This window comes from Nelumbo nucifera, chromosome 1 (assembly GCF_055504915.1).
Source record: "Nelumbo nucifera cultivar China Antique chromosome 1, China Antique-T2T, whole genome shotgun sequence".
NCBI lineage: Eukaryota > Viridiplantae > Streptophyta > Magnoliopsida > Proteales > Nelumbonaceae > Nelumbo > Nelumbo nucifera.
This window is the reverse complement of record NC_142649.1, coordinates 172,856,484-172,880,273: the sequence shown is the minus strand read 5'-3', so window position 1 is coordinate 172,880,273 and position 23,790 is coordinate 172,856,484. Positions and strand designations below refer to the sequence as shown.

Sequence of the window (23,790 nt, the reverse complement as noted above, 5' to 3'; positions counted from 1 at the left end):
TTAGTCAGAAATAGAATTCTCTCAAATCATGTTAGCAAGGAAGGAGAGGATTTCTTTTTTAGAAGGGATAAAAATATAACTTACTCATTTGCAGACTCATTGACAAACTGATGGAGCTGTTCAAAAGCTGTTCCTGTTATTATGCTCCCAAGAAATACATTCACAAGTATGAACAGATGATACTTCCCAGCTGACCTCCTCTCTAAATAAGACAGAGATGTAAAACCTTCTATCTTGGACATGGTCATCAGTATTGTTGGAAGTAAAATAAGGAATATCTTCAATGCAATTCCTGGAAGAAAGCCTTGAATGATAGACTTCACAAACTTCCTGCAGTAGTATTTTTTAATAACTCTGAAAAGAATGATAGTAACCAAGAAAAAGGAACCATGTTCTTCTATTATGAGGGGAAAAAACTTCTGTTATAATAAGAATGAGGGGAATCAAATATCAGCTTTTTTCTGTTGGACATAATGCAGAGGGCTTCAGTTTCAAGAATATTGTCTATTATTTATAAGACTTAAAACTTCAGTTTGGCATTCAAAATTTTTTTATTACCTATCCAATGAGAAACAGAAAAACTTAGATCTGATCTGAAAGAGCTATGAACTATACAATATACAAGTCTGTAATGGAAATCACCACTTTTTTAATTGGATCGTACTACAGTAAAAAGGTGGTTTTATTATTAGCCTTTTAATTCTTAGATGCTTTCTGTTAGAATAATGTTAAAATAACTTAGTTGCAGATGTTAGGGCCTGTTTGGCTAATTAAAGTGTTTTTTTATTTCGTTTTTTATTTCTGTTATGTCTGTTATTGTACTCAGGGGCACAAGGGTCTTTTCCCTTGTATTTTCTGTCGCCCTATATATAGTAAAATAAACACTGGTGCTGCCAGTACTGTTACATTGCAAACCTTCTCTCTTCTCTCCTCTCTTCTCTTCTCTTCTTCTTCTCTTCTCTTCTCTCCTCTTCCTCTTATCTCTGGCCGGCCACACTGTCAAGATGGTATCAGAGCGGGAATGCTGATTAAAAGAGAGCAGATCGATCAACCCTACTGTCAAGAGAAGATTGATCAACCCAAAGAACAGATCGAACAGACTAGCAGAACAGAAATCTGATTCTGGACTCTAGAATAGCTACAACTGGTACAGTTCTCCCTATTTGTCTCTTCTTTACTCTCCTTGGTCATGTGCCGAGTGAAAACCCTATGAATCTGGGGCGGCTGAATGCTGTCGAACCTGTGTAACCCTAGTTTTCTTGGATCGTGTGATCCTGTTCATGTGTTAAGACAACTGTAGGTCAAGGATGACCTGTCTTCTCAATGGTTTGAGTTGACTATAAGTAAGAAGGATCTCTCCTGCTGATTAGTGGCTGTTATACATTCTGGAATTCTGGTAGGTGGGGACTGTTAAAACTATACAGGTCTGAAATTTTCCGAATATTACCTCAGTTTTTGTCCGGAATTTGGTACTGTTTGTGCTCAATCTGGTTGGTAAACCCGAGTGTGTGGGTGTGAACTGAGTGGAGCATTGTTTTGTGGAGTAAGGAGGGGTCCTAAGTCCGGTGTTTGGGACTGATTAACTGCTTGACCATGTCGACTGAGAATTCTGCTACTTCAGAGATCTCAGGGAGCCACAATGGAGTGAGTGGGGGAATGGATATGAGCTTTCCCATGGCTGTCATTCCCTTTGATGGTCTGAATTACCTTGAGTGGTCTAGGGGGATAAAACTCTACATCACTGCTAGGGGGCAAATAGGATACATCAATGGGAGAGTAAAGGAACCGAAGTATGGAAGTGCTGAGCATGATAGGTGGAACCAAGAGAACAGTATGGTGATGTCTTGGCTCTTGGTTTCAATGCTGCCACAAGTAAGGAAGACTTTTATGTGGGCTGAAACTGCTTGTGAGATATGGGAACAAGCGAAGTCCACTTATTCAGAACAGAGACACTATGCCAAGATATATCAACTACAAGCTGAATCTTCTACTTGCAAGCAGGGGAAGAGGAGTCTCTCGATGTACTATTCTGATTTGACATCAATATGGAAAGAACTTGATCACTATCAGAATGTGAATTGGAAGTGTGATGAAGATGCAAAGGCCTATAAGTCACTTGTATCACAGCAACAAGTGTTTGCCTTCCTCCTAGGGCTGAATCCGTCATATGAGTTCATAAGGGTACAGATCTTGGGTAGTAAAGACTTGCCATCAGTCCAGGAGGTGTATGCCTTGGTGCAGTCAGAAGAAAGCAGAAGAAGTGTGATGAATGGTGTAGAAGGGGAGTCAGTTGCCCTAGCGGTCCGGGGAAATTCAGATACAAATGTCGGAGGTGGCTTTAAAAGGGGTGACACTCAGAAAAAATCAAACGATAAAAGCAAGCTTTGGTGCACTCACTGCCAGAAGACACGACACACGAAAGATACATGCTGGGATCTCCATGGAAAACCTAAATGGGCACAAGATTTGGGTAAGAAGTCAGCACCGGATCAGGGCAAGAAACCAGGCCAGCAGAATAAAAAAAGGTATAACTCAGCTAATATGGCGTCGACAGAGACTAGTCCTTCCGTAACTCAGGAGAGACATCCCGGTTCTGACCCTAAGGAAGATATTATCAACTCCTTCCGTGAACATTTGGAATTGTATGGTAGGACTCTCCACCAGGTGGATTCTGGGCCTACTCCTACCTCATTTGCGTCTACATCAGGTAATGCCACAGCCTTCCATGTGTCATCTCATACTACTGATTCACCTTGGATTATTGACTCCGGAGCCTCAAATCACATGACCGGTAAGTCAAAATTGTTCCAGACATATAACCTTCTCTCTGGGAGAGATAAGGTAAGACTGGCTGATGGTTCTTTTTCTACCATAGCTGGTCGAGGCACCATATCTCTCCCACTTGGCCTTACTCTTCCTAATGTCCTGCATGTTCCGAAATTACCTATTAATTTGCTGTCCATTAGTAGTCTTACTCTTTGAACTGCTCAGTCACCTTTTTTCCGTCTTCATGTGTGTTTCAGGATTTGACCTCGGGGAAGACGATTGGTAGAGGAAGCATGGTGGATGGTCTCTACGTGTTGGAGAATAATGCTGGTCTAGTGGTGACTGAGTCCACAAGTTCGTCGAGTGAGAGTCAGGCCTATTTATGGCATAGTCGTTTAGGTCATCTTTCTTTTGAGTCGTTAAAAGTTATGTTCCCAAAATTGTTTGAGTCCTTGTCAGTGAGTCAGTTACAGTGTCAAACTTGTCAGTTGAGTAAGCATTGTAGAAGTTCTTTACCTTTACGAAATAAAAGATCTGAATTTCCATTTCATATTGTTTATTTTGATGTTTGGGGCCCTGTTACTCTACCTACTACGGCTGGCTATAAGTATTTTGTTACTTTGATTGATGATTATTCTCGATACACTTGGGTTTACCCTATGCGATATCGAGATGAAGTGCCACAAATTGTGAAAGATTTTCAACGCATGGTGTTCACTCAGTTCCAAACGGAAATTCATATCTTCCAGTCGGACAATGCAAAGGAATATTTCCATAGTGATCTCACGAAGTTCTTTGCTTCGAGTGGGTCACTTCAGCGAAGCTCTTGTGCCAGGACACCCCAACAAAGTGGTGTGGCTGAACGAAAAAACCGTCACCTTCTCAAAGTTGCTCGTGGCTTGCTGATTCATATGAATGTGCCAAAACAGTTCTAGATGGATGCAGTATTGTGTGCGACATATATCATCAATCGCATGCTCTCTCGGCTACTAGAGTATAAGGCCCCACATCAGCTCTTGTTCCCTACAGCTCCGCTGTCCACCATTCCGATGCGTGTTTTTGGGTGTCGTTGTTTTGTCCACAACCTATCACCTACTCGTGGTAAACTTGACCCTCGGGCTATTCCTTGTGTTTTTCTTGGTTACCCTTCATCTCAAAAGGGGTATCGTTGCTATGATCCCATTGCCCGCAAGTACTATGTTTCCATTGATGTCTCATTCTTTGAGAGTCAACCGTTCTTCTCGGTTTCTCCTCAGGGGGAGAGTAGGGTTGAGGAGAAACAGGCGACGACTCAGATTCAATTACCTCCGTTCTGGGTTTTTCATCGTCGCCATAAGAGCCAGTAGAGTTCAAGAGCCGTGGAGCCGGACACTATGCAACCAACATCATCGAATTCACCCGAGGCAGATCCGTCTCATCAGCTAGGTACACTTGCTCCCATTGCTCCTTTAAATGTTGATTCACCTATCACCAATGATCTTAATATTCCTATTGCTAAGAGAAAGGGTGTTAGATCTTGTACTACTAATCATCCTATCTCTAATTTTGTGTCCTATGAGCATGTTTCACCTTCGTACCGTGCCTTTCTCTCTTCTGTGGATAGTGTCCCCGTTCCTAAGACCGTGGCAGAAGCTTTGTCAAAACCTGAATGGACAGATGCAATGCAGGAAGAAATTGATGCCTTACACAAAAATGGTACTTGGGAGTTGGTAGATCTTCCTGAGGGGAAGGAACCAGTGGGGTGCAAGTGGGTGTTCACAGTGAAACACAAAGCTGATGGAACTATTGAAAGGTACAAGGCTAGACTGGTAGCAAGAGGCTTCACACAGGTATATGGAGTGGACTATGCAGAGACTTTTGCTCCAGTAGCGAAGATGAACTCTATCCGGATTCTCCTTCCCTTGGCAGCAAATCTTGATTGGGATCTTCACCAATTGGACATCAAGAATGCCTTCTTGAATGGTGACTTGGAAGAGGAAGTGTACATGACCCAACCCCCAGGGTTCTGTGCCAAAGGCAGTGAACAAAAGGTGTGCAGGTTAAAAAAGTCCCTATATGGGTTGAAACAATCACCTCGGGCTTGGTTTAGTAAGTTCCATTTAGCAGTCCAACAGATGGGATTCAAACAATGCCAGTCAGATCATACCCTGTTTGTGAAAAGAGGTGAAGGTAAAATTGCAGCTCTTATTGTGTATGTGGATGACATAGTGATCACAGAAGATTGAGAGGCTGAAATCCAGAGACTAAAAAAAATCTTAGCCACTAAATTTGAGGTGAAGGATCTAGGTCCCTTACAATACTTTCTTGGAATTGAAGTTGCCCGCTCTCACAAGGGCATCTTTATTTCCCAACGGAAGTATGTACTAGATCTACTAGAAGATACAGGCAAGTTGGGGGTAAAACCATTTGATTCACCTATTGAACCTAATCACCATCTGGGAGATAGTCAGGGAGAGTTTTTGAAAGAGGTAAAGATGTTCCAGAGACTCGTGGGGAGATTTCTGTATTTGTCTATGACCAGGCCTGATATTGCCTATGCAGTGGGTGTCCTTAGTCAATTCATGCACAGCCCGAGGACAACTCACTTTGAGGCTGCAGAGAGGATCTTAAGATATCTCAAGAAGTTTCCTGGAGCTGGTTTGTTGTTCCAAAAACACAGTCACTTAAAAGTGGAAGTATATACTGATGCAGATTGGGCAGGAGCAGTCAATGACCGAAAGTCTACCAGTGGTTATTGTGCCTTTGTAGGAGGAAACCTTGTCACATGGAGAAGCAAAAAACAAAGTGTGGTGGCTAGATCCAGTGCTGAAGCAGAGTATAAAGCGATGACTCATGGGGTTGCGGAAATCATGTGGATAAGAAATCTGTTAGGTGAACTGGGTTTCGCAGTAAGCAATCCTACGTCACTCTACTGTGACAATAAAGCTGCCATCAATATTGCTGCTAATCCAGTTCTGCATGATAGGACGAAACACATTGAAGTGGACAAGCATTTTATCAGAGAGAAACTTGAAAGTGGAGAAGTGTGCACACCATATGTCAGCTCGGAAGAGCAACTTGCAGATATCTTCACCAAAGGTCTTCATCATGTGCGGCACAAAGATTTGTGTGACAAGTTGGGCATGATTGACATCTATGCTCCAACTTGAGGGGGAGTGTTAGAATAATGTTAAAATAACTTAGTTGCAGATGTTAGGGCCTGTTTGGCTAATTAAAGTGTTTTTTTATTTCGTTTTTTATTTCTGTTATGTCTGTTATTGTACTCAGGGGCACAAGGGTCTTTTCCCTTGTATTTTCTGTCGCCCTATATATAGTAAAATAAACACTGGCGCCGCCAGTACTGTTACATTGCAAACCTTCTCTCTTCTCTCCTCTCTTCTCTTCTCTTCTTCTTCTCTTCTCTTCTCTCCTCTTCCCCTTATCTCTGGCCGGCCACACTGTCAAAACTTTCTAATCATTGTTTCCTTCAACTAAACCAAGTTGGTTCTTTTTTGCTTCCCATGGATCATTTCAAAATACCCCCTTTCCATTTCTATTGTTAGGGTTAGAGATAGAGAAGGGGAAAGACTACAATCTAAGGCCTTGAAGAAAGAAATAGGAGTAGAATAAGTTTAGGAGTAGAATAAGTTTCCCAAAAGTTCTTGGCAAGCTGGCATCTACACACCAGCTTTAAGGGGAGTGTTGGGTGGGATTTAATCCCAAGTCTCCACTGCAACTAGCCAGAGACCTTATCAGAAAGCTAGCTGACACTTTCTAGTACTTAATATTCTTCATGTCTGATGTAATTTACTAGGGGTGTATTTGTCTTTTCATATCTTATCCCCACAAGTAATTGTTGACATATTATGTAATTAAAGGGAGTCAGAGGAGGTATTCTGGTCATTTATGTACATATGAGTTATCAGATGAGGTATCCTTTCTCCCTTTGAATCACTTCTTGCTCCCTCTCCTTTTTTGGATAATAAACAGCAAGAGAAGAGTTGTAGTCAGTTAAAACCAGGAACCCATAAACAGATTACTACTATAAGTCATCCCATGGTCATTGCATTCCCCATTTCAGAGCCTGCCTTGTTACCCCAGATTTTCTATTCCTCGATTCTCTTTTCTCTTCTTTTATGTACTTGTCTTCCACTCTTTTTCTGATCTGGTAATAACTGCTTAACCGAAGAGAGCATAAAAAATTTTCTCCCTCATCTAAAAGTAAAACATGGCACACAAGGCGTGGTCTGAATGCAAATTTACAATATTTTTGCTTAAACTCATCTTTTCCAACTAGAAGCACAAGTATACTGTTTTCTATGCATATGATAGCATCTAATAGATGGGAGCATGAAAGTTTCACCCTCTTGTTGGTCATAGTGTCATTTTCCAAAAAAAAAAAAAAAGATAAGATCTAGTATTGAAGATTTTATCAAGCAGGAGATGGATGTATCTTTCAAATGGGTTAGAAGGACAGAAAATGGGATGGCCAATACTTCAGAAAAACAAGGGGTATATAGACAACTTGGGCACGACTGTAATCTTGTAAAGTTCTTGGGTCTAGATTGTTATTTGGGTGGATTTACCCTTTCATTGTATTAACCAGCTTCATAATTTAATATAATTCTGAATTTCTTGCTGTTAAAAAAAACTTTGCAAGTTTTTATTTTATTCTACTTTTTTACTTTTGCAGTAGTAAGAAAGCCATAGTTGTTGGGAGCTACATCCCACTTGCAATCTGTAGGGGTCTTTTGAAAGGAGAAGAACAAAAGGTTGTTTGAAAGTTCTCCCTTGTATGAAGCAAATCGTGACAAGCAAGGTTTTGATTTTGGTGCTTTTTCATGAATAAGGCTTTCTTGAATTTCAGAAATGTAGCTGAAGAAAAATAGTTAGTTTATTTGTATTATTTAATTATGTATAATATATTATATTTAACTAGATGTCTTATATTTGTATGTATATGTATATGTATATATAGTTTCTTTTAATACAACAAAATTTAAGTAATTTTTGTCTGAAATTCTCTCACCCTTATATAGAGTCCTTTCCAATTTAATGAGTTTGCCAAAATTAGAAAATATCTGTGATAAGTAAAAATCATTCTTCTATATACGTGTTTTTTGTTAAGCCAATGACATATTATAACACAGTATCGCCATGATAGATAAAACAAAGTTTTGCATAGTAACCATAGTGCAAATTAGGCATTTTGCATGCATGGAAGCACAAGCTTAATTGCAAAATATAAACTAAAATTACTAAAAGAAAAATGTAATCAAATAACAAGGAGTCACTTACTTTTTAATTATTGGTTTTAAGAAAGGCACCACCTTCTGGATCCCTTCAATGTTGGCTAGGGATTGGACAAACGCAATAGGGATCATAAAGAAGAATGTAAGAAAAAAAAGTGCAACAGCCATAATCAATTTACGGACATTGAGTTCAACAAATGGTATTGCAAGATTAGGCCAATAGACATCCCGAGGCTCAGGGGCCCACTCTGTCAGCCAAAGTGTTGGATTACTTGATTGTTGAGTTTGAGCACAAACAGCTGCCCCCCATCGAGTTTTGAATGAAACAAATGCCACAGGCATTATAGACTTTGGGTCACTTATAACCCTTTCTGTTTCTTCAGCTTCCTGGTCAAAGGGTGATTTAGTTATGCAACAAGAAGATAGAGGAAGAAAATATTCTAATGAAAAAAGAAAATGCATCCTAATTGAAACCTTCTTTTAATAGTTAATCAGAAAGAATGCTATAGGATCAGCACTCCAACAGGAAAGTAAATGAAGTCATAAACAAGTTCAGGTTTCAAAAGATGGAGTAAATGGAACTCTCCCTCAAATCCATGTTTTGAGGAAGTATTAGAAAACAAAACAATTAATTAAAAGAAATCATAGAAAATCTATGGTAATGAATTTTATTAAGTGTGTTATTTCAGAAGCACATATGATATGCGGATAATACCACATTTCTCTTGCACTTGATATATAAATAACCAATGACATAGCTGTCCAGTATTTGAAGAAATATGTCCCAAAGTTAATAGAAAAAAACGAAGCAATGGCTATTCTTTATTTAGCTACCTTCGTATTACTTAATCTCTGTTTTAAGTTGAAGCACATTCTCCTTTCCTCATCTCCCACTGCTAAAGTCGGTTTTTTTTTTCATTCCAGTCTTCCTTGACCTAAATACAGTTATAAGTTTCACATATTTTTTTCCTTATTTTCAACTCCATTTAGTCCAACGATGCCAACTTTGTTCATGCTGGACTTGATTATTGAATAATGCCATAGGACTATTATACACATATCTGCTAGACACTACTACATCCAAATGATAGATTGCCACAAATAGCATAATGGGGCACTGAAATTTTTAAGTAGGATATTGGAAAATTTTCTTTAACCACACTAGCATAGATGAGGTTTACTAACAATACAACCCCAAACAGGCTTTGCATGTTGCTTACGAGTAGAACACTGCTGAATCAAAGAATCTGTAAAGAAAAGAGAAATTTCTTGAAGAAGAAGAGAAAGAGAGGAGAAGAGATTGAGAAAGGAAAAGAGAGCAACCAGTTATGGCCGCCCTCCTCACTAGTATTTATGCTTTTAAAAAAAGGGTACAATGACTAATATGCCCTTATAGGGCGGCTAACACATAAAACTGCATAAATAACTTGAAAGAACCACTGAAAAGGGACCCAACAAGAGTGTTGTGGTCCCCACTTCCTATTTAGACAAACAATAAACAAAAACAACTACTAAATCTGCACAAAAACCTCAACACTCCCCCTCAAGTTGGGAGTAAATGTCACACATTCCCAACTTGCGTAGGTCATGTTCAAGTTTGTTCTTTGCAACCACTTTGATGAAGACATCAACTAATTGTAATTCAGAGGAGACATTAGGCAAACAAAATTCTCTGATTGTCCTCTCTCTCTTATGAAGTGTCAATCAACCTCAATGTGCTTTGTCCTGTCATGCTGAACCAGATTGTGGGCAATATTAATTGCAGCTTGGCTGTCACAATATAACATCATGGGCTCCTCAGCTCTTATTCCAATCTCACTCAGCAAGGATCTAACCCAAAGTAGCTTTAAAACACCATGGGCCATAGATCTATATTTGGCCTTTGCACTTGACCTAGCCACAACTGATTGTTTTTTACTCTTCCATGAAACCAAATTTCCTCTCACAAAGGTGCATACCCCTGATGTGGATCTCCCGTCATCTAAATAACCTACCCAATTTGCATTTGTATAGGACTCTAGTTTTAAATTCCCATGGTCTGAGAATAGAATCCCTCTTCCAAGATGCTACTTCAGGTATGCAAGTATCCTCTCAATGGCTTCCCAGTGCTGAACCCGAGGAGCATGCATATACCGACTCACAACACTAACATCACAGGAAATGTATGGACGTGTCATACATAAATATAATAGTTGGCCTACCGTCTTCTGATATCTCCTCACATCCTTAACCAACTCACCATCCAAAGCATTAATCCTATGGTTTGGATCAATAGGAGTATCAGTTGGTTTAGTTCCTAGCTTCCCAGTTTCCTGTAGTAAGTCCCAACACATAATTCCTCTGAGAGATGAATATCCCATGCTTGGATCTTGCAACCTCAATCCTAGAAAATATTTTAGTTCACCTAGATCATTGATCTCAAACTCTTGTTGTAGTGACTTCTTGAGTGCATCAATCTCCCTCAGATCATTCCCTGTAACAACTATATCATCCACATACACAATCTGTATTGACACAAGTGCTTCTCTCCTTTTCACAAAGAGTGTATGACCGGACTGAGTCTGTGTGTATTCAAACCAGATAAGTGCCCCTCTGAACCTGTCAAACCATGCCCTACGTGATTGTTTCAAACCATATAATGATTTCTTCAGCCTACAAACTTTTTCCTCACCAACATTTTCATAAAAACTAGTTGGAATGTCCATATATACCTCCTCTTGCAAATCACCATTAAGGAATGCATTTTTAACATCAAGCTAGAAGAAGGGCCATGAATAGGTAGCTGCTAGAGACAAGAGAATTCGAATTGAACTCATCTTAGCTACTAGTGCAGAGGTCACCAGGTAATCAATACCATAGGTCTATGTATACCCTTTTGCAACCAACCTTGCCTATATACTACCATCAGCCATGTACTTCACAGTGAATACCCATCTACATCCGATTGTCTCTTTGTCTATGGGAAGATCAACTATCTCCCATGTCTAGTTCTTAACCAAAGCCTCTATTTCTTCTTGCATAGCTATTCTCCACTTAGGATTGGAGAGAGCCTCACAAACATTCCTGGGTATAGATTAAAGTCACAAAATCCAGGGAAGAAAGGAATGCACGGTAGGAAAGTGATAGGGCATTGTAGGAAAGATGGTGTGAAATGCAATGGGTTGTACACTTTCTCTTTCCCTTGAGGAGTGAAATGGGAAGACCAGGATCAATGAGATCAGCTCGAACAGGAACTGAAGCACACATCATAAGACTTCTTGCCACCTCCACAATGTGTCTATTTTTCCTCTCTACTACCCCATTTTTCTGCAGTGTATATGCACTACTCTAATGAATCACCCCATACTCCAAAAAATATGTGGCCAAATCCTTCTCAAAGTATTCTCTAGCATTGTCTGATATGAAAATCTTAGTCCTCACTCCAAATTGTGTGAGAACCACATGGTAGAACTATGACACCAAAATAGGTACCTCATCACGTGATCTCATCAAATATATCCAAGAATACCGTGTGTAATATCCACAAACAAAAGAAAATAACGGTAACCACCCATGAAAGAAATATGATAAGGTCACCATACATCAGTGTGAACAATATCAAAAGCAAAAGAACTTTTATTACTTGTTTTAAAAGAATGTCTACAATGCTTTCCTGACTAACAACTTTCACACTCCAAACTAGATAACTGAACAAACTCAAACAACTTTGGAAACAAAGATCTCAATGAACTAAAAGAAAGATGACCCAAACGATTATGCCAGGGAATAATCTAACTCACTGACTCTGATCCACTACTACTGTTGCTACTAACGTGATGGCTTTGATGTCTTGGAATATCATCCAAAAGGTACACTCCATTCACCTCACGACCACTCCCAATTGTCCTCTTTGACTCCAGCTCCTGCAAAACATAATTACTAGGAAGAAAAGTCACTGAATAGTTCAAATTTCTTGTCAAAGAACTTACAGAAAGAAGATTAGTATAGAGTCTAGGGACATGTAAGACAAAGGATAAAGTTATGTCATCAATCACTCTAACTATCCCTTTCCCAACAATGGGAATATGGGAACCATCTTCTATAGAGACTTTGTCTCTACTAGAGCACCATCGGTAAGAACTAAAAAGGGTAGATATATTAGTCATGTGCTCAGATGCTCTTGAGTCTATAATCCAAGGAGGTCCCTCCTTACCTGAGGTGGATGCATAATTTGCAATTGCATATGAACTACCTGTATGAGCAAAGGAAGTAGTGTGATTGGATTCTGCACTCTGTTGTCCATCCGAAGAACTAGAACCAGCTGAATCCTTCTTTCTCATAAGCTGTCCATACTTCTCCAATTCAGTTCTAATTGCTGCTACTGCAATGGACTCCAAGTTAGCTTGGGAAAGAGGTCCCGAAGAGTCTTGTAATTGCCACATTTGCATTTCTCTTCTTGTTCTTGACCCAAGATGGTATGAGATGTGGGTAGAGTTTCCAACAAGTGTCTCTGGTGTGCTTAGTCTTCTTGCAATAATCACACACCAAGTCCTCCTTATCCTCCCTCCTAGTCTCACTACTCCCCTATCTCCATTTGGCTTAGATTTTGTTGTACTAATCATAGACGACTGGTTAATCCTAGGCTGTCTCAATATGACATTCCTCCTGCTCTCCTCTCCAGAAACAAAGGTATAAGCTTGAGAAAGAGTCGCACTTTCTTTGGAAAGGATGTGTTGCCTAGCAATATCAAATTTAGGGTTCAATTCAGCTAAGAACTCAAAGACCCTATTCTTTTCCACCAACTTCCGATAGGTTGTTGCATCCTTTGTACTCTTCCAAACCACAGTCTCTAAGTGATCTATCTCCTGCCAAAGTGTTTTCAGCATGGAGAAGTACATAGCAAGTGGTCTATCTCCCTGAATTACCTGATTCCATAACTGATAAGCTCTAGCTACATTTTGTTTCTGGGAATAGGTTCCAGTCACTCCATCCCAAATCTCCTTTGCAGTATTAGCCCACAAAAAATTTTTAGCAATGTGAGGTAACCACGACATCACCATGTAATTCTCATGTGCCCATCGGGAGGAATTTGTATCAAGTTTCTTCTCCTCCCCAATGATGTACCCTAGTTTCCCACGAGCACTAATGGCCATCTTGGCTGATTATGCCCATTCTAAACCATCCAATTTCATTGTGGTAAAAATCCCAAACCTAAAAATATCACTAGTATCTCCTACACCTAGACCCATGTTATTGGTGGACTTCTGCTCAGTACTCTAACTCTCCATTTCAACTTCAAACAATTCAAAAACAAGAAATAACTAGGTAGAAAGCCTCCAATATCAAATTGATCTCACACACAAGGGTAACAAACCTTTTTGAAAGAAGAAAAACCTATCCGGAGAGAAATCCCTCTTCTCCAATCGTCTCCCATTGGAGAGAAGTGAATCGATCACTCCAGAAGGCTCAAAAACTCCCAAAAACCAAACCTCCCCCAATACAAAACCTAGATAAGTCCAACAAGGTCCAAGCACCCAATATTAGATACAAAATGAAGAGTACAACTTGACTAAGACTCTTCCCCACACTCCAGTTCTTCCTGATTTTGATGCCAAAACACAGATCACCTTCTTGATGACTGAAACCCACCAAAAAATCCAAGAACTGGGCAGTCTGAAGTATATCGATCAGCCCTTTATCTCCTCATGCAACTGGTTGATCTAGGACTGCATGGAAGAACTCCAAGAAACCCTAGTCTTGCTCTGATACCAAGTAGAAAACTATTGAATCAAAGAATCTATAAAGAAAAGAGATATTTCTTGAAGAAGAGAAAGAAAAGAGAAGAGATTGAGATAGGAAAAGAGAGCAATCAGTTCCGGTCACCCTCCCCACTAGTATTTATACTTTTAAATAAAAAGGGTACAATGACTAATATGCCCATATAGGGTGGCTAACACATTAAACTGCATAAATAACATAAAAGAACCACTAAAAAAGGACCCAAAAAAAGTGCTGTGGTCCCCACTTCCTATCTAAACAAACAATAAACAAAAACAACTACAATCTGCACAAATCTGCCCAAAACCCTCAACACTTACCATGTCTATATAATAAATTTAGAAAATGACCAACCCAAGTACAGAAATTATAGCCAATTTGGTGTAGTTCTAAAACAGAAATAGTTTTCAAATTAAAAAACAAAAATTATATAAGATTTCCCAAGAAGGAACATAGAGTTTGAATGTTAACAAAACTCACTTCTTTTGATAATTTTTCAATTTCAGCAGTGTAATAGTCAATCGCATCAACAGTTGTTCCCCAAAGGCTCCAAAAACCTGTCTATAATTAAGACTCCATATAAGATGATGAACTCATATAAATTAGTAATTGAGGATTAAAAGATAATCATGATCTCCAAAAGAAAAAAAAATAACAGTACAAAGAAAACCACAATATCAAGTGAAGAAAAGTACCTTTGTAGTTGGCTTGTTTTTAGGATTTCTCTCATATTTATTTTGGTAGTAGATAAGCCAATTTTGCAAACTCTTCTTTTGCTCCACTAAATTTGCAAGTCTGTTTGCATTGTATACAACCTACAGGTCCAAAGCAACAATAGTATATGATGTATGTTTTAGATGCATGAAATGAAACTCTTTTTGTTTTTTTGTTTTTGCTTTTCTTGAAAAGGTGCATAAGAAGGAAATTATATCCATGCATTTTTTACTCTGACTGCCTTGAATATGACAAGTCATTTTGCCTATTCAAGAAGGCAAGAACTCGAAGAAAATACAAAACCTGATGGGTAAGATAGTGATCTGGATGATTCACACAGAAGAAATGTTCAACATGCTCACTAACCGACTCATCAGTGTCTGGAGGGACATTTCTTACAAGAACCTGTTGAAGATTTTAAGAGTCAATGGTATAGAAAGGTAGACTAAGATGTAAGAGCAAGATAAGGGAAGCATATTCAGTGTAAGGAAAAAGTTAAAGAAGCAACTCAACAACTATTGATCATGATAATCATAAACTATCCTATGTTTAATGAATAAAATAAATTTTTGGACAAATAGATAAAGAAATGTTCAAATGTCATCTTGTAATATGAAATTGCTTCCACAACTTTAGCCTTTGGGATGGAAATGTTTGTATTCAGTCTTGAAGAAAGAAGAGAAACAGAAAAGAAAAGGGTTTAGAAGAAATGGGTGGCGCACAATGAAACAGCCTCACAACAATATTTTATATTAGGGCAATAAGAAAAAAGATACAATGACTAATCTGCCCCTGATTGGTAGACAGGAAGAAACATAAGAAACAGAATAGTCCCAGGCGCATTAAGCCCAGGAAAGGAGAAACAAAGAGAAATATCATAACATAACACAAATAGGCCCAAGCCCACAATGCTAGTCTACACAACAGGAAATACACAAGGAAGAACCAATGGAAAAACTGCAAGAATATAATTGTTGTAAAAATAACCAAGTTCTTAGATATGAAAATAAGATTTTTTCAGAAGAAAATCTTATCAAATCAAATCACCAATAAAAAATTAAAATGTAAATGACTAGATAAAAAATTGGTGTAGGGTGCAAGTAAAGCTTGGTCAAATCAGGTTGGCGCCAACATAATCCAACCCAACCCCACCAATGTTTAACCTATTGATCATTCTAAACACAACCCCAATGAAGTTCATCACTATAGCATACGCAACAAGGTATAATACCGGTACTGTGAAAACACTTGAGATTGTAAAACTTGCATGCTCAGTATTACCAACAAAAAAAAAGAAACTTGCATTCTCAGGTTGTAAATGTTGCATGTAGAGACCACTGGAAACTTATGCTGTAAAGCTTGCAAACATGGGGTGCAACATTTACAGCCTTGATATGCAATTTACAACTTGAAGTGCTTTGCAGCATCAGTACTGCAAAGCATGTTTTTGTACCATAGATTTTGCAAACATGATACATTAGCTAGAGCTGTCAATGGACCTGATCTGGGACAGGTCAAGGTGGACCTGGTCCCAATACACAGACCCTTTAGGGTCTGTAGTTATTTGACCCAGAACCAACCCTATTATTATTAATCAGGCTTATTAGGTGCAATCTGAAAAGACTTGATTATACTAGAAAAAAACTATAGCTTGGAAATTTGACAATAAATCTCTCTCTCTCTCTCCTCATAATATCTTGTATATCCCATATAGAATGGTGGTTTTAGAACCTTGTATGAAGTTATCACAGGTAAACCATAAGAAAAACGTGTAAAATGTTATAGGGTATCCTTGTCATGTGTGTGTGTATATAATAAAATGGATATCCAACTTATGAGAGAGCATATGGAGAAAAACTATATCTTCTTGTGTATATAAAGTGAATACCTTCGGAAATGAACACAGAAAAGATAGGATTTCTTTTCTTTTTTAACCCACTATCAATACATGTGCAGCACGTGCCTCCTCATTTGTGTTGCATGTATATGACTATGTATATAAATACAAACATACATCATTGTATTGGTCTTAAACGGATCAGAAAAGGTAAAACCAATCGTTATCCTATTACAATTGAGGCTCGAAATGCAGATCCAGACCCTCTGTAATAGGATCAGGCCAATTCATGACCCAGACCATTGACAACCAAATTGTTACTTTGTTAGCAAGGTTTGCCCTTACCATCAGGTCATTCTATTGTTATCTTACTACTATTTGTATACATGTGCATAGGCAAACACCAAAACCTGAATCATGAAAACTCAGCCCATTTGGGCCCAGAAACTAGGTATGGTGAAATCGACTTAAGTTAAGCCCAACCCAAGTTGCAGTCTTAGAATGCCTTGCATGGCCATAAGCTCAGTGAACTTCTACAAGCAATGCCATTTAACCAATGTAATGTCTTTTCAGATATTACTAGTTGTGTATCAGTACTCACCAACATGTTCTGATTACTGGCCTGCATGATGTATTATTATAGACATGCATCTCATTTTAGGGGCCATTTCTTGGTGAAATGGTCAATCTTAGGCTCACAAGCATGAGAATGCAGGTTTGAGTCTGAGAGTGGCCACTTCAAGGAGGAAAATGCAAAAAGTTATGTCATATCCTCTCCACCCAAGACCATGGACAGCCAAGGCCACCATTAGGTAATGGTCCCATTAGGCATATGCCATTTTGGGGATCCACCAACATCATCTATAAGTTGATCTACTGACACTAATAATGAAACAGATGTTAAGAGTTAAGGTTTTGATTTTAGGATTACTCTTTGAAAGTGAAAATAATAATAAAAAAAGAAAAAAACAAACTTGATAGTTTATGCAATCTATATCTATATTATATAGACGAAAGAGGGTAGGTATGGAGTCCTCTCACCTCAATGGTCACATGAGCCTCCTCTCCATTTTTACACATGTTGTTTATTAAAAATAAAAATCACAAATGAAAGCCCTCTCAAGTCTTAATTCTATCTGATAAATTTCATCGTAACTCCTCTCCAATCATCAGTGTTTGTAACTCTCCCTACCCTTATTAAATCCCTTTGAATTCTCATTAACTGTCTGTAATAAAGTAGAGATATAAATTTGGTGGACGTTCAGGGCTATATCAATACCAAGGTTAAAGCCCAGATTTGCTAACCCAAACCCACCTAAGCTAAACTCAGCACTACTTATGATGGGCCGTTCAAGTTTGAAAGTTTTCTCACCCATGTCTTTGACTTTTTATCTTTTTATTTTGCTTTTTATATGTCATAATTACCTAAACACTGCAAATCAATCATTGATGATATTTTATAACTTTCTGTTAAATCTTCTATTTTCTTTGAACACTTCTTTATTAATTGGCATGTACATAAAAGTCTTTTTTCAAAGCCTCTTACCAAATTTCTATTCAACCCCATGCATTGCATGGGTTCAACCGCTAGCAGATATAACAGCACAAGAAAAACTTTACAATCAGCACTCATGAATCTTGCAAAGAATTTGAAGCACCAAATTATGACTTTCAGAAAATGACTACAGCAGTTAAGCATGTTAATTTTTATGTTAGAACACTTAATTGACATTAAGTATGTTTGAATTGAAGCACTATCCACAGTGCCATTGACTCACAAAAGAATAACATTTTCTTTTAAAACATTCACCTATTTTGCACATCTTACAGCCATGAAACAGTTCATGTCTATCATGTCAATTTCATAGCATGCGACATTCATGTAATTAAGAAATGAAGGCATTAAAACTATTATCAAAAAACAGAAACCAGTCCCAATGTTTCAAAGAGACTAAGGTGTAAGAATTCCTTACGGTGGTAGAAAATGACAAGGAATAAGTTATTATGAATCTCCAAAGCATGAAACATTTACCACTTTGCTCATAATGAAAAGATAAAAAAAAGTCTCCAAATCTCAAAATCTCAAAATAAACTTACTGTATATTGATCTGGACGACGCTTTTGAGATGCAAGAAAATGAAGCCTAGAAGAAGCTATTTTCTCATATTCCTTATAGAGAACATATAATGTCCAAAATGTAAAAACATAAAACACCAGTATGTGTGCCCAAAACCTGGGTAGTAAGAAGAAAGAGACTAACCTTTAGTCAGTAAAAAGAGACAATTATCTGTCCAAATCATCCATTCAAAATAGCATAAAGAAATCAAAACTACTAGGACATAGATGCAGAATAATGTTAATCCTTGAAGAAGGTCAGGACAAAATCACTAAAATCATCCTTGATGTAGAAGTAAAACCTTTTCATAAACTGTGTCAAAATAACACAATGGACTTTGAAGTCCATAAAAAAATGCAGCAACATTTATAAAAATGAAAAAACAACATAGATGAGTTGGCAAAAAGGAAAACATAATAAAGATTAGATGAGAATCAGCTAGTGTTCAACACACCTTTTTTTTATCAGAAGTAAAGTATCCATTCATTCAAAGATAAAGATCAAATGTACAACCAGAGGCTGTACAAAAGAGAAAACATAAAAAAAAAAAAAACAATTAGACCACTATCCCATGAGGCATTACAAACAGACTTTCAAAATAAAAAACGAAACTTCTTTGAGTACAGTTTTCCCACAATTCTCTGCCACACTTTATCCTCTCGACAGCTTTTGTTATGGAACATCCTTGAGTTTTCTTCTTTCCAAATCGACCAGAAAACTGAATCTGGAATTAATTTCCATAAAATTTTCCCTTTCTTACTCAGGCCTTGCAATCTCTAGCTCTTCACAAAAGCCTCCATTATTGATGGGCAGCTACAACTTAATGCAAACATCTTTAAAATCCTTACCCAGATATTGTAAGAGAAACTGCAGTAAAAGGTGGTCGCCTGACTCTTCAGCCAGATAGTGTTCAACACACCTTCCCATCACATCTTTTACTATTAGCATATCTACTTCACCCAAAACCCCTAATAGCTGGGACCAGTGTTGGATAATGGTCCTTTAGATCTACTTCTCTATCAACAAGGCAAGTTTAATTATATCAAACAATTATCATCATGCAGTTTCTTCCCCACTGTTCCAATGAAGTCTCTATTGATGTGAATGATATCCAAATGGGTTCACCCACCAACTCCAAACAACATACTTCATAAGCGTTTTTGTTGAACATATCACTTTCTTCAAAACAAAATCAAAGGTTAAAAATACTCTGTAGATCATATACAGCAGTAAAGTTACTCCTAGAATTGAATTAATCAGGGAATGATTGATACTACTTAATTGAGTGGGACAACTCCCTCGTCAACACATGCAGATAGTATAAATCGAGTGGATGCAAGGGGCTACACAAGATCCTGGCTGGGCCTTTTTGGGAGAGTGGGCCAGGTCTTAAGGAGCTCGGTTCTAGAATTGGATTGGTTAAGAGAAATAGTGGAGAGTTAAATGTTTCAAACAAAAAGATTTCGACAGGCAGAGCTTCGAGAGAAGGGGAGACAACTCAGGTTGGGGCAAGAACAGAAACCAGGGGAGACAACTCAGGGGAGACAACTCAGGTTGGTTCAAGGTAGTCAAAGGATGGATTTGTGTGGTCTATGACGAAGTATTTTTGCAGTGGAAATGCTGGTGCTTCAAATCAAAGAAAAGCAAAAGGGGGTTTGAGGAAGTTTAGTGGCAGAGTAGAAAGAAGTTTTTCGGTGGAGAATGGGCATCTCCAGCAGTCAACAACATTAGAATGATGAATGTCAACCAAGGATCAAAATTTCGCAACATATCAACCTGTATCAGCCAATACATATCATATTGGTGACCCACTGATATAGCACTTTAATTTGGGTTTTGGGGGTTGACCTGTTTCAAGGGGTAGACAGGCCTTATATCGGCCCCCCTGAACAGGTTTGAAAAAACTAAAAAAAAATTTAAAGTGACCAAAGGTACAGGCCAATACATTGGATATTGATATTTAGAACCTTGGCGTCAACCTATATTGCAACAAGGTAAGGATTGCTTTCTCAGAGAGGGGTCAGGAAGTGAGGGGGTTAAAGATTTTTTGGATAGAAATAGTTCTGCAGTAAGGAAGGTAAGTCCCGATGCAATAGTTGAGCAAAGATAGGCAAAGAAGGGGACGATGAGGGAAGGAACTCAAGTAGGGGAGGGAAGTAAGGGAATGAAAGACTTCAGGGGGACGCCAGTAGGAAGGTGGATGGATTTTCAACAAGTGGGGGAGCAGAGAGCAGGTACGATGGGGGTCATCTTAGCAACAAAGGAGGTAAGAGTATCAAAAGAAAAAAAAAAAAAAAAGAGAGGGGAACTAGGTTCTAAAAGGGGAGAAAGGGGAAGAGTATTGGGAGAATAAAAGAGGAGTGTCAAGCAGGTGAGTAAATGGTGGAGAGTAGTTTGAAGTTCAAGGGATGGTGATTGAAGAGTCTATTGTGTTAAAGGAAAATCAAACCAACTCAGTAGGTTTGGCAACATCGAAGGTTATTACTGGTAGCAGCTTTCAGAAGAAGATTTTTGGCCATGACATAACAAGAAAGGAAGATTGCAGTGGAGAAGGGAAAATGTCGGCATGTACTGAGATTAGAAATGTTGGGGGAACAAATGAATTAGCTAAAGAAGACCAATGTGGAAAGATTTAAAGAAAAGTACAACTTAATTTCGAGAGGCACATAAGAGAGGTCAACAGTACGAATCTTGTTCCTTAATTCTTTTCTGTCCAAAGCCATATCTTCTGTTGAAGATAAGAAATGTATTTCTCACCTTTTTGAACCTGCTGAAACATTGGAAATTGAAAGCTTATCAAGGTCGCTATATGTTAAATCCATACTCTCCAGCCTTCGATCAGTCCAATTAACAGGCACCAAGACAACAAAAGAAAGTACAGTGAAAGGAATAAATATTTTCAACCTGCACATCAATGTCCACGAATTAGATGATTGGTGTATAACAAAAACAGGTACTCTTCAATCTGGAATAGTAAGTGATGTAGTGTATGTGTGCATGTGTGTTTCTGCAAGCAATTCTATATGTATACATCAGTTCCAAACAAAATTAAACAGCTTCCTAAGCAGTTTCAGCCCTATTTCATAAGAACTGGAAAAAATATCTAAACTGGAAAGTAGCAATGATGTAATCATCACAGAATAGGCAATCTCATTCAAAAGGATTAATTTAAAGGAGAAGAACCAGAAAATATAAAGTGGGATTTCAGTATATTTACTACCAAGGACAATTGATAAAAAAAAAAGTCAATACAAAAAACTGCAGCAAACAAACTCACCCAAGAAGGTAAATTCGAATATATACAGCTGAATCAAGTCCTGCATGCTGAATAAGCTCAGGTTCTGGCATTCTCAATGCTGCTGGCATCCAATTCAAAAACCTTATATATGTTCTACAGTCTAAGTTGACAAACTTTCTTACAAGTGCTCCAGAATGTGTTGGGCTACTTCTTATTCCCCTAAGGTACCATTTTGGAAAGTATACTCGGTCATTAAAAGGTTGGAGTCGTAATATAGCAAATGCCACAAGGAATGCAAATGCAGATAGAAGATTAATAGCTGCTGAAACACCAATGTCTTGAAGGGAAGCCATTTATTTCTTTGGGTACCAGTATTCACCTGAGAGTTTTTAGATTGAAAAAAAAAACATGGTTAGACACATCCCACAAACCTGGAAGAAGAAAACTAAGTAATTAGGTATTGAAAAAAGAAACAGCTATGCAAGTAAGTGAGCATAATACTAGCATTTGGGTTTCTTCCATTGGTGAGGTAGGATACAGTTTTTCTTTCTTTTTTTGTTTTTGTTTTTCATGCAAAGTATCTTGTGTTCTTGCTATTTATGTTGCATTGACATTGTTAATTTTTGGGTTATGGCTTGAAGTACAAAGTTTTTTTTTTTTTAATCAGCGAACTTCAAGTCCAAAGATTCTTGTGATGACTTGTAGCCTTTTGTAAGTTATGCAACAACCTGAAGATTCAACTGACTCAATCTTGAGTACCCGAATGATTAGGAATTCTTGTAGCCAGATCCTCATCTAAATTAGTTTTAGCAGTTTTGGAAAATTGACTCTGAAAATATGACTCCAATATTTTTCTAAATATAAAAGGTAGCACCATAATTTGCATAGTACCGCCTCAACAACACGAGTTTCTCTTGACTACTCTCTGGCATGATTCCACCCTTAATGTGATAATCACATCATTATCACAAAAAATTGGCACGCCATGTTATAGTCCTGTATTACATTCAGAAATAGGATATTATGATCAGGCTCTTACTGACTGGAGAAAAATCATCATAACAATAAGTTTCTTTCCGTAACCATATTCATCTTAGATAAGTAGCCATCTGTTGCATTCCAACCTCCGTTCTCAGAACTCCGGTGACAAAAAAAAAAGAATAATAATAATAATAACTCATTTTTCTGAGCTTCCTCCGGCTTTGTGAACAAAACATTTCTTTAGTAATAACAACCAACATCACATTGTTATGTTCCTATCATCATATAATAAGCTTATGATGTCTATCTAATAAAGATTTCAGGTTGTGCCTTTCAGCAGGAGATGAGAGAGAGAGAGAGAGAGAGTAATTTTGTTGCGACACATGGCAGAGACAATAAAAAAATAATAGAAGCAACAGAGCTGTAGGTCTATATTTCCATTTGCAGTACTCATCCCAAACTCTCCTGAACATAATTTTCTTATTCCGAACACAATAACTATGAAAATCATAAAGAGCCTGTAAGATCTTCGAAATTACCTAACTCATTAGAAAACAGAAGAAATGGCGATCAAAACAAAAGAACACGAAATATAAAACGTTTCCAAATTCATAACATGAACGAGAAGAAACAAGAACACATCAAAGAGAACCTGGAAATATCGTTGTCAAATTGAACTCAGAGAAACTTGATCACGAGAAAAATCAATTCGATGGACGAAAGTTCCCTTGCAAATCTCCTCCAGCAGGAACTTAGGTTTTCTTTTTCCAGATTAACTGTGTGAGAGGGAGATGGTGGGACGACGGCAACAAGAACGGAACCGTTTCTCTTCTGTTTTTGAGCTTTCGCCACTCCTCCCACCGTCCCACGCTCTCTTTTGTTTTTGTAACGTTTTATTTCCTTCTAAGTTCCAACTTCAGGTGGCAAGAACTAGGAAGGACAAACATTTGAATCTGCTAATGTCTTATTTGCCCTTGTTTAACTTACTGTATTACCAATTTGCCGCCTTGGTTTTTTACAAGTACAACGGATTTTGGGGTGTATTTTATTTTTGTCCACTCCAGCTCACACATCACTGTTATTTGTGTTGTGTCATTGCAAAAAACTACCATTACGATAATAATGACCATTCCAACCAAAGGGTTATAAA

General features: G+C 38.0%; 1 protein-coding gene across 2 annotated transcripts in view; it reads right to left on the bottom strand.

Annotated features, from left to right (window-relative positions):
- Positions 1–23,535, bottom strand: part of LOC104596418 (hyperosmolality-gated Ca2+ permeable channel 1.7) — a 42,400-nt gene extending 18,865 nt beyond the window's left edge. The window contains exons 1-9 of one of the 2 annotated variants that reach the window (XM_088895277.1): positions 23,293–23,535; positions 21,699–22,038; positions 21,179–21,325; positions 18,403–18,538; positions 14,772–14,873; positions 14,450–14,569; positions 14,235–14,315; positions 8,044–8,384; positions 85–354 (exon numbers count right to left, since the gene is read on the bottom strand). In XM_088895277.1, coding sequence (XP_088751403.1) covers positions 85–354; positions 8,044–8,384; positions 14,235–14,315; positions 14,450–14,569; positions 14,772–14,873; positions 18,403–18,538; positions 21,179–21,325; positions 21,699–22,012 — 1,511 coding nt within the window. In that variant the 5' untranslated portion in view covers positions 22,013–22,038; positions 23,293–23,535. The remainder of the gene's footprint in view (positions 1–84; positions 355–8,043; positions 8,385–14,234; positions 14,316–14,449; positions 14,570–14,771; positions 14,874–18,402; positions 18,539–21,178; positions 21,326–21,698; positions 22,039–23,292) is intronic. The other variant, XM_010257569.3, reaches the window with a different exon arrangement.
- Positions 23,536–23,790: the final 255 nt, after the last annotated feature.